This window comes from Myodes glareolus, chromosome 10, assembly GCF_982192425.1.
Source record: "Myodes glareolus chromosome 10, mMyoGla1.1, whole genome shotgun sequence".
In the NCBI taxonomy this organism is placed as follows: Eukaryota; Metazoa; Chordata; class Mammalia; order Rodentia; family Cricetidae; genus Myodes; species Myodes glareolus.
Window position 1 is genome coordinate 57,461,772 of NC_142035.1, and position 13,761 is coordinate 57,475,532.

At 44.4% G+C, this 13,761-nt stretch overlaps 1 protein-coding gene across 4 annotated transcripts in view; it reads left to right on the forward strand.

The window, feature by feature from the left end:
* Tp53bp1 (tumor protein p53 binding protein 1) overlaps nucleotides 1–13,761 on the forward strand; it is a 68,354-nt gene that overhangs the window by 23,859 nt on the left and 30,734 nt on the right. For all 4 annotated transcript variants that reach the window (XM_048459699.3, XM_048459702.3, XM_048459701.3 and 1 more), the window contains exons 11-12: nucleotides 436–641; nucleotides 7,863–9,156. In XM_048459699.3, the coding sequence (XP_048315656.3) occupies nucleotides 436–641; nucleotides 7,863–9,156 (1,500 nt within the window). The remainder of the gene's footprint in view (nucleotides 1–435; nucleotides 642–7,862; nucleotides 9,157–13,761) is intronic.

Here is a 13,761-nt window from a genome sequence, read left to right on the forward strand (position 1 = left end):
CTAGTTCTACTAAGAACTGCTCTACCTCCCTGCTCTTCCAGCACTTCTGATTCCAGGTTTTATTTATTAAGACCAATTAGAATCCGTGCTGCAGTGGGGTGGGTGTCCTCAGATGAAACACCATTTAGTCTATATTTAAAAATAGATGTGTCCTCGTGAGATGGTTAAAAATGCTTGACTGGAAAGCCTGGCAGTCTGAGTGTTGTCCCTGAAGCCCATAGTGGGAGGAGAGACCCAGCTCCTGAAAGTTGTCTCCTGCGCTCCATATGTGTGCACATGCATATGCACGGGACAGGATTGGTGGGACACAACCCACTAGCATGTCAGTTTTTGAAAACTAGGACACTGTGCTTTAGGAATGGAAGTTTCTGTAGCATAATTGCTGTTGTATTGATGAGTGATAATTTCTTAATCATTTTTCCTGTGTGGAATCAGATGAGCCCATGGATGTGTCAGTGATGCCTGGAGAAGGAGCAGAGACTTTGCAGAAGCTTCAGGATGATGAAGCGTTGGAGATAGAAAAGCCGCTCCTCCCATGTCAGCCTGCTGCGTCACCCCGCGTATCAACCCCCGTGTCTCAGAGCACACCTGTCTGCACTCCGGGCTCGCTGCCCATCCCGTCACAGCCGGAGTTCTCTCATGTGAGTGTTGTAGGCAGAGGTTCAGTCTCCTCACACTTGTGCTTCCCTCCTTACTTTTTTTTTTTTCTTCGAGGCAGGGTTTCTCTGTGTGATAGCCCTGACTTCCTGGAACTTGCTTTGTAGACCAGACTGGCCTCAAACTCAGAGCTTCCCTCCTCCTTACTTTGTGATTCAGGGATTTGAACCTAAGGGTGCATAGTTCTTGGGGTTGCTATGGCTGTGAAGAGACACCATGACTATGTAAAATACTTAATGGGCTGGCTTACAGTTCAGAGGATTTGTCCATTATTGTGGTGGGACATGGAGGTGTGCAGGCAGACATGGTGCCCAGGGAGCTGAGAGTTCTATGTCTTAATCTGCAGGCAGAGAGAGACTGACACTGGGCATGATATGGGAGAAGCCTGCCTCCACAGTGACATACTTCTGCTAACGAGGCCACACCTACTCCATCAAGGCCACACACCTTCTAATATTGTAACTCCCTATGGTCCAAGCATTCAAACACAGAGTCTGTGGGGCCCATTCCTTCCTATTCAGAACACCACACTCAGACTCCAGGCAAGTGCTTTGTCACTGACCAACATATCTAGACCAGTCTTTAAAGAAAGTATTCTATTTTTTGGTTATTAATCTGTCCTTTAATGACTGAGCCATCCAGTGGTGGCACACACCTTTAATCCCAGCACTCAGGAAGCAGAGTAGGCAGATCTCTGTGAGTTTGAGACCAGCCTGGTCTACAGAGTGAGTTCCAGGACAGCCAGAACTACACAGAAAAACTATGTTTTGAAAAACAAAAAGTATGTGATTGTGTGTGCATGTATACGTGGCATGCATGTTATTGCATGTGTGTGTGGAGGTCAGAGGGTGACTTTGGGCATCATTTTTACAGTTTATCTGCTTCCCACCTTTGCTTGCTGGCTTCTTTGGTCAAGTTCAGTGGTTCTCAGCCATCCTAGTGCTGTGACACTGTAGTACAACATCATGTTGTGCTGACCCCCAACTATAAAATTATTTTTGTTGGGGCTGGAGAGATGGCTCAGTGGTTAAGAGCATTACTGCTCTTCCAAAGGTCCTGAGTTCAATTCCCAGCAACCACATGGTGGCTCACAACCATCTGAACTGATATCTGATGCCCTCTTCTGGCCTGCAGACAGACACACAGACAAAATATTGTATACATAATAAATAAATAAATATTTAAAAAAATTATTTTTGTTGCTAATTAGTAATTGTAATTTTGTGTTTGGGGTGGTGGTACATGCCTTTAATCCAGTACTCAGGAGGCAGAGGCAGACAGATCTCTGATTTGAGGCCAGCCAGATCTACAGAGTTAGTTTCAGGACAGCCAAGGCTATACAAAGAAATCTTGTCTTGGAGAACAAAACAAAACAAAATTGTAATTTTGTTATTGTTATAAATTGTAATGTAAATATATGATATATAGGGTATCGGATATGGGGCCATGTGAAAGGGTTGTGTGACCCCCCCCCCCAAAGGGGCCGTGACCCACAGGTTGAGAACTGCTGGTCTAGTTCCTCATGCTGGTTGGGGACATTTTCTTAGAGCCTTTTATCTACTCTCTTACGGAGTTATAAATGATTGGTGATACTTGACAATTTTAAGGCATTGCACTCCTGATTTTGTGTTTCTGGTGCTTTTATTGAGTAGTGTAAGGCAAACTGATTTTGCTTTGGACCCTGTGACCTTTTTTTTTTGAATTGTAATCCTGCAGGATTCTCTCTTGTCCCAGTGCCTGTAATCCCCACCCTAGACGTCCCTGGGTTGTATCAGGTTGACAGCTGAAGCTAACTGTGATAGCGTGATGTCACTGCATGGAGCAGAACTTCAGTCGGTCTCATTGAGACTGATCCTGTTGTGTGTATAAGACATTTACTTTTTCGTTCAGTTGACAAACATTGGGGTTTTTCTCTTTTTATCTCTGTGAATCATGCTGCCATGAAGGTTGATGTACACACTTGTGTGAGGATATGTTTTATTTCTTTTATGTAAACTGTGGGTGTAGTTGCTGGGCGTCATCTATTTTAGTCTTCGAAGTTACTAATTTCTATGCTTTTGTTTTTAATTCTTGCAGTCTTTTTTTCCCTCTGAATAATTTTTGTCTTGTTTTATGTGTGTATTTCTCTTTAATGATAATAATTGTTTTGAAAGTTTTTCTTCTCCAGAAGAGTCACTGTTCTAAGTAGGCTCTAATAATGTGTTTATTTACGTGCTAGGACCGAGCCATGGCCTCGAGCATGCTGTGCAAATGAGTGCTCTGCCCCTGAGCATCAGAGTCAGCTTTGTAACCCAGGCTAACCTTGTACTCGCCTACTCTTGGTCTCCTAGCCTTCGAAAGATGTCACCATTCCATGCTTGTTTAGTGTTGGGGAGCCAGACTGTAGGCCTGAATGAAATATATGTGCTTACTAATAGGTTATACCAAAGACCAATTCTGTTTCCTTTTTTCATGTTTTTGAGGCGGAGTCACGTGGCACCACATGTTTTTGAGGTGGAGTCACATGGCATCACATGTTTTTGAGGTGGAGTCACATGGCATCACATGTTTTTGAGGCGGGGTCACGCGGCATCACATGCTTTTGAGGCGGGGTCACGCAGCATCACATGTTTTTTGAGGTGGGGTCACGTGGCAAACTACTCACTGTGTAACTGAGGACGACATGGAGCTCGGATCTTCCTACCTCTACCACCTGAGTGGTGGGATTTCGGGCAGTGCTCAGTTACATGGTTTTGTGGAGTGGTTCTTTTCATTGCTTGTTTGTTTTGAGACAGGTTCTCACTATATAACTCTGGCTGTTCTGGAACTCACTATGTAGTCCAGGCTGGCCTCAAACTCTAACCTGTCTCTGCCTCCTGACTGCTGGGATTAAAAGCATCCGCCACTAACACTCAGCTTGTTGAGTATCTTTAGTAATAATATGGTTGGAACCCAAGACTTTGTGTATTATGTGCATGTTAGACACAAACTCTTCCAGCTGAACTATGTCCCTAACTTGTTTTTTTTTTTTTTTTTCCTGATTTTTTTGAGACAGGGTTTCTCTGTAGCTTTGGAGACTGTCTTGGAACTAGCTCTTGTAGACCAGGCTGGCCTCGAATTTACAGAGAACCGCCTGCCTCTGCCTCCCTAGTACTGAGATTAAAGGCATGTGCCATTACTACCTGGCATCCCCAACTTGTTTTAATGTTTTTTACATTCAATTCATTTGATGTATTTGTGTGTATGTGTTTGCTCATGTGTGTGTTTGTACATGCATGCTCATGTGTATGGCCTAGTACATATGTGGAGGTCAGAGGACAACTTGAATGTATTGGTTCTTTCTTGTGGGACAGGAACCAAACTCAGTCAACATACTTGAGAAGCAAGTGCCTTTACCTTCTTAGTTACTGTTCTATTGCTGTGAAGAGATGCTGTGAACATGGCTACTATTATAAGAGAGTGTGTTTAATCGGGGGCTTGTCCTTTATCACCATGCTGGGGAACATGCAGGCAGACACTGGAGCAGTAACTGAGAGCAGCATCCTGATCTGCAGATCCTGTTCTGCAGAGAGCGAAAAAAAGAGAGGTAGGAGAGAGAGAGAAGAGAGATTCTGGGCTTGGCGTGGGCTTTTTTTTTTTTTTTTTAATAATTTTTTATCTTATGTGCACTGATGTTTTGTCTGCATGTATGTCTGTGTGAGGGTGTCAGATCTTGTAGTTACAGACAGTTGTGAGCTGCCGTGTGGGTGCTGAGAACTGAACCAGAGCAGCCGGAAGAACAGCCAGTGTTCTCAACCTCTGAGCCACCTCTCTAGTCCTGGGCTTTTAAAACCTGATTAAAGCCTCAGCTTCTACCCCCAGTGACACACTTCCTCCAAGGCCACACCTCCTAATTCTTCTACTCTTTTCAAGTAGTGCCACTCCTTGGCAACTAAGCATTTAAATGGAGAGTACGGGGCTGCCATTCCTATCAGACCACTGTGCCTACTGAGCATCTTACTGACTGTTGCTGTCTTTTTTTTTTTTAATGATTTATTTATTTATTTTTATTGTATATGCATTGTTGTTTTGACTGTATGTATGTCTATATGAAGGTGTCAAATCCCCTGCAACTGCAGTTACAGACAGTTGTGAGGTGGGAATTATTAAACTCAGGTCCTCTGGAGGAGCAGCCAGTGCGCTCTCTCTCTCTCTCTCTCTCTCTCTCTCTCTCTCTCTCTCTCTCTCTCTCCTTTTGAGACAGGGTTTCTCTGTAGCTTTGGAGTCTGTCTTGGAGCTCGCTCTGTAGATCAGGCTGGCCTCGAACTCACAGAGATCCACCTGCTTCTGCCTCCCAAGTGCTGGGATTAAAGGCGTGCGCCACCACTGCCTGGTTTTAGGCAGTGCTCTTAACTGCTGAGCCATCTCTCCATCTCTGATCCTTGTTATCTTTTAAATAAGAGATTTTCCTTATTTGCTGCTATTTAAGAGTGAAAAGCCAGAACTCTGGATTAGTAGTCCTGAGGTGATAGTTGGGACTTCTGGCCCTCGCTGCATGTAATTAATCTGCTGGATACTCTATCAGGAGTATCCCAGCGTAGGGATCCTGATCATCGTGGGGTGATCCCATTCCCCAGAAAAATCTAACCCACTGCCCGCTGGGTACAGGGTCTGTTGTCGGTGTATAGCAGGTCTTTAGAGAAGGAAGGTTTGGGGTGAAGGTGATGCGACCCAGGGAGAGGCTCCACTTAGTCTGCAGAGTCCTGTAATCCCTCTGTCTTCAGGATAGGGCTCTCATGCCTGGGCTTCCTGTCCTCCAGTCCGGGGCATTGTCTTCATTTTCTCAGGGTAGAGGGGGGCAGGGAAGAGGATATGGGAGTTGAACTGCTTCTTACACAGACTTCCAGGCAGCCGTCCTCCTGGTCCTCCTGTTGTAGCAGCTCCCTTACATCACTCTTAGGATTATCTGGTGCTACTGCCAAGTCCAAGTAAGTTCTTTTCAGGGTGGGGGCATGGCATGGTGTGCTGGTATTACTCTGATAAGCTTTTGCCTTTCTCTTATTTGGCCTTGTAATTACCTTTCACTTGTCTACCAAGTGGATTGCCATTCTTTCAGAGTATATGTGTGTGTGTGTGTGTGTGTGTGTGTGTGTGTGTGTGTGTATAGTTCTCTTTTCCTTGAGAATTGTGCATGTTAGGGAAAAACATGCTTTTACCATTGCTTAGCTGGGTTTCAGAAATAATTAAAATAGATGTTGAATCTTCCATTCTAATTTAAATGTTACCTCTGTTTTTTTATTATGTATAAAATTCCTATGTCATTCTTAAAGGTAGAAAGACAGCGTTGACTCCTGCGAGTTGTGATGTGGTACCTGTGCTCATATGCACATACTATGTGTTCAGACACTCACCACAGCACAACCAACAATAGCAACACTAGTAACAAATTAAAAAATAAAGAGACCAGGTGGTGGTGGCACACGCCTTTAGTTACAGCACTAGGGAGGCAGAGGCAGGTGGGTTTTTGAGGCCAGTCTGGTCTATAGAGTGAGTTCCAGGACAGCTAGGGCTGTTACACAGAGAAACTCTGTCTGGAAAAATGAAAGGAAGGAGGAAGGGAGGAAGGAAGAAGGAAAGAGAAAGAAAGAAGGAAAGAAATAGGTTAATTTAAAGCAAGCATGAAGACACATACCCATAATTACAGCACGGGGGTGGTAAAGGCAGGAAGAGCAGGCATTCAAGGTCAGCCCGGCTATAAGGAGTTCCTGTTTTCCCCTCACCCTACCCCCACCCCTTCAAGAAAGAAAAAAGAAAAACAGCATTGGGGCAGCAGGATGCTTGGGGGTTGGTGGGTATTTGCTCCAAAAGCCTGAGAGCCTGAGTTGATCTGCAGAACAAAGGAACAGCAGTGGAAAGAGAGACTTGATTCTCAAAAGTCGTCCTCTGGCCTCCAGATAGTGTTTATGTTAGGAGAGTGCTCTGTGCATACGTGTACACACACGCGCACACACACACACACACACACACACACACACACACACACACACTATATTTTTGTTTTTTGAGACAAGTTCTTACTATATGGTCTGGCTGGCCTGGATCTCACTATGTAGAGTAGTCTGGCCTTGAACTCATAGAGATCCAGTTGTCTTTTCCTTCCCTGAGCTGAGATTAAAGGTGCATGCCTCAGACTACTGTGTGCCTGTGCATATTAAGATAGGGGCCCCTTTGTAGCCCTGGATGGCCTGGGACTCACTGTGTAGATAAGCTGGCCTAGAATTTACAGCAGTGTGTTCACCTCTGCCTCCCAACCTCTGGGATTACTACATGTTCCATGGTGCCTAGGCTTTATCTAGGTTTTACTTTTTTTGGTAGTGGTGTTTTTTTTTTTTTTTTTTTTTTTTTATGAGGTAGGGCTTCTCTATGTAGTCCTGGCTGTTCTGGAACTTCCTATGTAGACCTCAAAACTCACAGAGATTCTCCTGTCTCTACCTGGGGAGGGCTGGCATTAAAGTCATGGGCCGCCTTTGTGTATGTTAGACAAGCACTCTGCCAGCTGAGCTAGTCAGACATCACAGCCCACACGAGGAATTTGGAGTCGTATGTAAGTGTATGTTTAACTTTAGGAGGGCTGCGTTACCGTGTCTGTGCTGTTTGCTTTCTTCCCAGCATGCATGAGGATTTACAGTTGTTCCACGCAGTCGTTGGTACTTGGTTTGTGAGGTTTTAGAACTTAGCCATTTTTGTGGCATCTAGTGGCATTTCATTGTAGTCTTAGTTACATTTCTCTGTGTCTAATTACAATGCTCTTATGTCTTTGCATTTTAACACCTGCCTTATGACTGTCCATAGTGGCCCTGTGAAGCAGAATGAGTATCAGGTCCTACTTCATGAGATTGGAGATGTTTCTGTAAACATATCGGGGTCCATTCTATGTGAATGACATGACTTTGGCAGCTTGGTGGTGAAGTTAAGTTTGAATATTCTTGTGCTTAATAAACTAGTACTTTTCGGCTTTTGTTTTAGATTATGCTTATTTTTGCCAGAGATTTTTATAAGACACTGAACAGAATGACTCATGTAGTTGAAAGACAGGTTGTAGGGTTTGAAGTTCTGGAATTACAGCCCTAGCTAGAGGTCTTTACTTTCTGAATAATTGATTTAGAAATGTAGGTGAATCTAAAGGTTAGATATAAAGGAAACACGATATGGACCGCTGATGGCTTGACGTTTTGATCCTTCCTTAGGACATTTTCATTCCCTCACCAAGTCTGGAAGAGCGGTCAGGTGATGAGAAGAAAGACGGCAATCTGCACAGCTCATCTTTGACTGTTGAGTGTTCGAAGACTTCAGAGAGTGAACCAAAGAATTTCACTGCCGACCTTGGGCTCTCCCTGACAGGGGACTCTTGCAAACTGATTCTTTCTGCAAGTGAGTATAGCCAGTCCTCAAGGGTGGAGAGCTTGGGTTCTCCCAGGATCCAGGGAGACGGAGAGAACACACAGATTGACGACACTGAGCCACTGTCTCCAGTTACCAATGCTAAACTTCCTGCCGAAGGTGATAATATCCTGATGAATCCAGCACAAGATGGCCAGCTAGAACTGAGTCAGAATGATGGCCAAACAGACGTGGGTGACACAGAGAACAGAGGTGATGCTGATGTTTTAGCTGCTAGTAGGAAAGGCAGAGAAGAGACTGCCGCTGAAGATGTTTGTATTGATCTCACTTGTGATTCCGGGAGCCAGGCTGTTCCGTCTCCTGCTACTCGGTCCGAGGCCCTTTCTAGTGTCTTAGATCAGGAGGAAGCTGTGGAAATTAAAGAACAGCATCCAGAGGAGGGGTTTTCGGGATCTGAGGTAGAAGAAGTCCCTGAGACGCCCTGTGGAAGTCACGGAGAGGAGCCCAAGGCGGAAATGATGGAGAGTATCCCACTGCACCTGTCTCTGACTGAAACTCAGTCCCAGGCATTGTGTCTTCAGAAGGAACCCCCCAAAGAAGAATGCCCAGAAGCTATGGAAGTTGAAACCAGTATGATTAGTGTTGACTCCCCCCAGAAGCTGCCAGCAGTGCTCGACCAGGAGTTAGAGCATAAAGAGCCAGAAACCTGGGAGGAAGCCACGTCCGAGGACTCCAGTGTTGTTATCGTTGACGTGAAGGAGCCCTCACCAAGAGCTGATGTTCCCAGTGAACCTTTGGGGGGAGTGGAGAAATGCTCAGATTCCCAGTCCTGGGAGGATGTGGCTCCAGAGGTGGAACCGTGTGCTGAGAATAGAGTTACCGCTCTGGAGGAAAAGGATGCCGAGTGTGATGGAGATGTGAAAGCAGAGACCACAGCAAAGGACGCTGTCGAGGAAGACTCTCCACAGCGTCCCAGACCCGACCAGCAGATGCCCCAGCCCCAGCTTCAAGAGAAAGACAGCTCAGTGACCATAGATGCCAAAGTGGCCGAAGCCAAGCAGCTGGGTTCAGAGGAAGCGTCCCAGCAGCTTGCGAAGGCCCCTGCCTGTGCCTCACAGAGTTTCTGTGAAAGTTCTAGTGGTGAGTGATGACATTTCTTTTGAGCTCTCCGGCCAGGCGTCCCTCTGGGAAGGAAGGTAGGAGAGCTCGCACTCTGTCAGGAATGAGCGTTAGCATGAGAGAACACTACTCGGGAAATTGTGAGATTAGTGATTGTAGTTTTCTTTCATAGTTGTAATTATTTTTATGACCAGAGAACATTTGAGATTTAACACCATAATTCAGGAGTAGTTAATGTGTGTAGTTAGGAATTATTTTTTTCTACTTAGGTCCTGCCCTTGAGGCTCTCCTGCACCCCATGGTTAACCTCATATGAGCTACACAGGTGCCACCAGTGAGCTATACTTCCACCCCTAACATATTTTTATGATTCCACAGGTACAATGAATCCTTTTTTTAAAAAAATCTTATCCTGTCTCTATTTGTCTTTCTCTTTATCTCTATCTGTCTATCTGTCTTTTGTCTTTTTAAATTCAAGACTATTTTTATAGTCCAGACCGGCTTCACATTTTCTTTTTTCCTGATATTTAACAATTTATTATTTGGAAATTTTATAGATTTGTACAATGTGTTTTGATTATATCCATCACCATTACCTTCAAACTCCTCCTGGTGCCTCTGACCCCATTACCCTCCCAACTTAATGTCTTTCTTTTACTGGTATATTATTAGCGCATCCCCCCGCCCCGCCCCCAGTCCAGTCAGTATTACCTGTATGTGCGTGGTTGTGAGGCCATCCACTGGGGCCAGCGACTGTATCTGCAAAGGCAAGCCCTCCCTCAGCAGCCATCAGCTGCTAGCAGCCTCTTTCCCCTCGTGCAGGAGTTTTGACTGGCTTGATCTTGCGCAGGCCCAGTACAGGTAACCGTAGGTGCCAAGAGTTGATGTGTGTAACAGCCACCTCATGTCCAGAAGTCAGCATCTCCCAGCCCTCTCCTCATCCACCAGCTCTTACCTTCTTTCCCCTGTCCTTCTCAAAGCCTTAGATGGGGAGGTTAATGAAGATCATTCCAGCTAAGCACTTGTGGTTAGGTCTACCTGAAACTGGACTAGACAGGAGTCTCTGCAGTAATCATTGCCCACTGCAAATAGCAGCTTTTCTGACCACAGTTGAGAGCAAGGTACACCTATAGGTATAAGCATAAGTATGTAGAAGGCAGATTGACAGCTTGACGTCTGACATGACAGTGTGTTCCAGCTGTGGCCTGTGCTCTCCCTCCTAGTCATGGGCTTTTGACAAGGTTTATAGTGCCACACCTTCTAATGTTTTATTTCCTGTTTCCATGTCCCAGGTACTGGGGTTGCAGCTGTGTGCCACATTGCCTGTCAGAAATACCTTTTTTTCCCTTAGATTTATGAATATGAGTACTCTACTCTACCTACATGTATGCCTTTATGACAGAAGAAAGCATCAGATCCTACTATAGATGGTTGTGAGCCACCATGTGGTTGCTGGGAATTGAACTCAGGACCTCTGGAAGAGCAGCCAGTGCTCTTAACCTCTGAGCCATCTCTCTAGCCCGGCAAGAGTACCTTTTAGAATATTCTAAGATACTGAACGATGAATTATTTTTTGTCATAGACACTGCCTTATTAAAATATATTTTACCAATATTAGTCTGGATTATTGAAGATGTTGGAAAATTATTTGTTTCCCTCCTTCTTGCCTCTCCCTTCACCCTTCTGCCCCTTTTCCTTCCTCTCCTAACTTGTCCTGCTCCCTTCCACTTCCCTCATTCCCCTTCCCTCATTCCCCTTTCTCTTAACTCCTCCCCCTCCCTTTCCTCTTTCCTCCTCCTCCCTCCTTTGACTTCCTCTTTCCCTCCCCACATCTATCCTTTTTCCTTCCTTTCTCCTCCCTTCTCCTCCTTTTTCTTTTCCCCTCCCTTTCTCCCTCCTCCATTTAGTTGAGAAGTACAGTAACTGTTCCATGTAGAGAGAACCCTGAAATTGGGTGCCTCCCTTTTCTTCTTAAGTGTTCTCCTTGAGGGTTGGGGATGTAGCTTGGTGGTAGACCTTGAAATCAGTGTCTAGCAGTGGAGGGTAGGGAAGGAAAACAAAAGAAAAACAATTTAGCTGTGTTCAAAAAAGTTTTATGTGTATGGGTGTTTTGCCTGCATTTATATACTTGTTCCACATCTGTGCACCAATTTATTGAATAGGAAAAAATAATGAAAATAATATTTGGAAAATTGTATGTAGACGGAAATTTCTGTCTCACCCAGTCCCGCATCTGTTCAGTCCCAAAGAAACACACAGAGGCTTATATTAATTATAAACTGTTTGACTTATTCACTCAGGCTTATTATTAACTAGCTCTTATAACTTAAATTAACCCATAATTCTCGTCTATGTTTAGCCATGTGGCTTGGTACCTTTTCTCAGTGAGGCATTCTCATCTTACTTCCTCTGCCTCTGGCTGGTAACTGCATCTCTGCCTTTCCTCTTCTTAGAATTTTCCTCGTCTGGTCACCCTGCCTGTTTACTGCCAATCAGCGTTTTATTAAACTAATATGAGTGACAAATCTTTACAGTGTACAAGAGCATTATCCCATAGCAATTTTATGAAAGGTTAAGAACTTAAAAGTTGGAGCTGGAGATGGAGAGAGTGGTTGAGGATGCTTACTGCTTTTCTAGAGGACCAGAATTTGGTTTCCCGTATCTACAAATCCCAATAACTCTAGCTTCATGGAATCTGATACCCTTTTCTGGCCTCTGTGGATACCAGACCCACACATGGTGCACAGACATATACGAGGCACAACACCCGTACACAAATAAGAATAAATACTTAAAAAAAAAACCCTTAGGAATTTTAGGTATGGATAGACCTGATTTAGTTTATGCCGTAGACCACGAATGAAAAAGCCTCTGGGATTAAGACTGCCCAGTACCCACCTCTAAGGAAACAATGGCACCACCATCCTCAGAACAGCTGGAGTCTACACCTGTATCTGGGGACGAGAGTTAAAAATAAATATTTAAAAAAGGAAAGGATAGGTTTTATTTAGAAATTAGAGCATGGGGGCTGGAGAGATGGCTCAGCGGTTAAGAGCATTGACTGTCCTTCCAGAGGACCTGGGTTCAGTTCCCAGCACCCATATGGCAGCTCACAACTGTCTGTAATTCCAAGATCAGCCAAACATGCAGGCAAAACACCAATGCACCATAAAATAAAAATAAATTTGTTTAAAAAGAAAAGAAATTAGAGCATGAAGGATGCTAGCTTCTGATGCAGAAGAGACAGAAAAGCCGTCGTATGTTTGACATTTAGCTTGTGGGTGAGCTGGAGGTGTAGCTCATTGGTAGGGAGCTTGCCTTGAATTTCTCAGGCCCTAGGTTTGATCCCCTTATTGCAAACAAAACAAACAATAGCATAGAAACAGTTGTTTAGTTGTTTAGACTACCCGGTGAGACCCTATCTCAGCCCTTCCCCCACTATACAGAGGTTTAAGTATTGCTTTGAGGTGATGAATCCTTTGAATTTCTCAGAAATGAGACTAAACTCTCCACACAGGTGACTTGACAGTTGGTGTGGTTTCCTTTGCCTTTATTGCATCTTCATTTGTTGGTGTGCTGGCAGGCAGTAGGGGAGCCTATGACAACCTGGTACAGAAGAAAAGATTTGATAGTTTAAATAATGGGCTCAATAGGAAAGAACTGAAATGTGGAAAATTCCAGCTAAAAGGATGAAATAGACAAATTATTTTCTAGAATTTGGTGGTAATCTAACTATTAGCGACAGTCTTCAGATGGCTGGATAAGTAGAGAGAAATGCAAAAGTGTTTGGAGGACTGAACGTGAATAATTAAGACTGGAGACGTAGCTGCTCCCAGTTAACTGCGTGCTGACTACAGAGGGTTTAAAAATACTTTTCGACTGATTTCATGTGTCTGAGTGTTTGGCCTCTGTGTATGTATGTACAACACGTGCATGCTTGATACAGCAGTCGCAGAGGGCATCAGATCCCTGCAGCTGGAGCTGTGGATGGTTGTGCGCTAGCTACCATGTTGGTTCCTCTGCAAGGTGCTCTTAATTGCTTGAACTGCCTCTCTCTAGCCCGGAGAGTTAGACATTTTCCTTGTATTGATAGCCTCACAGGATTTTGACCAGAAGCCAGTTTGTTTAGAGCCGTGGTACCCAGCTTATCTCTGGTTACACTGTAGGAAGAACTGGAGTTGGGGAAAGAGGGCTAATCTAGGTAGAGAAAATGATTGGAAGGCTGTGCTATCCGGAAGAAGGTGGCGGCAGTGCTGCCCTAGGGCCTGAAAACATTTCAAGTCTCAGTTATATGATGAAATGAGATGGTCTTGAATTATCTTTAGTAAGTTGTACCTAGAATTGTGCAAAGGATTCTTACACCAAGAGATAGTTTCCACAGTAAGGCACTTTCTGTTAAGTGAATGTTCGTGCCTGCCTGCCCCTGCTTTTGAGTGCTGGGAGTGAAGGTGTGTGCTGCCACACCTGGCCGAAAAGTACTTTTATGTCTTAAGAAGTTTTTAATGTTTGTAATAATTTAGTAGCAACCAACTAAATATACACAGGGATGCTTCTTTCGGGATTTACCCTGATGCAGGAATTGAGTTTTGGATATTGTCTCTATTTTTAGCATCTAGAATGAGTGCT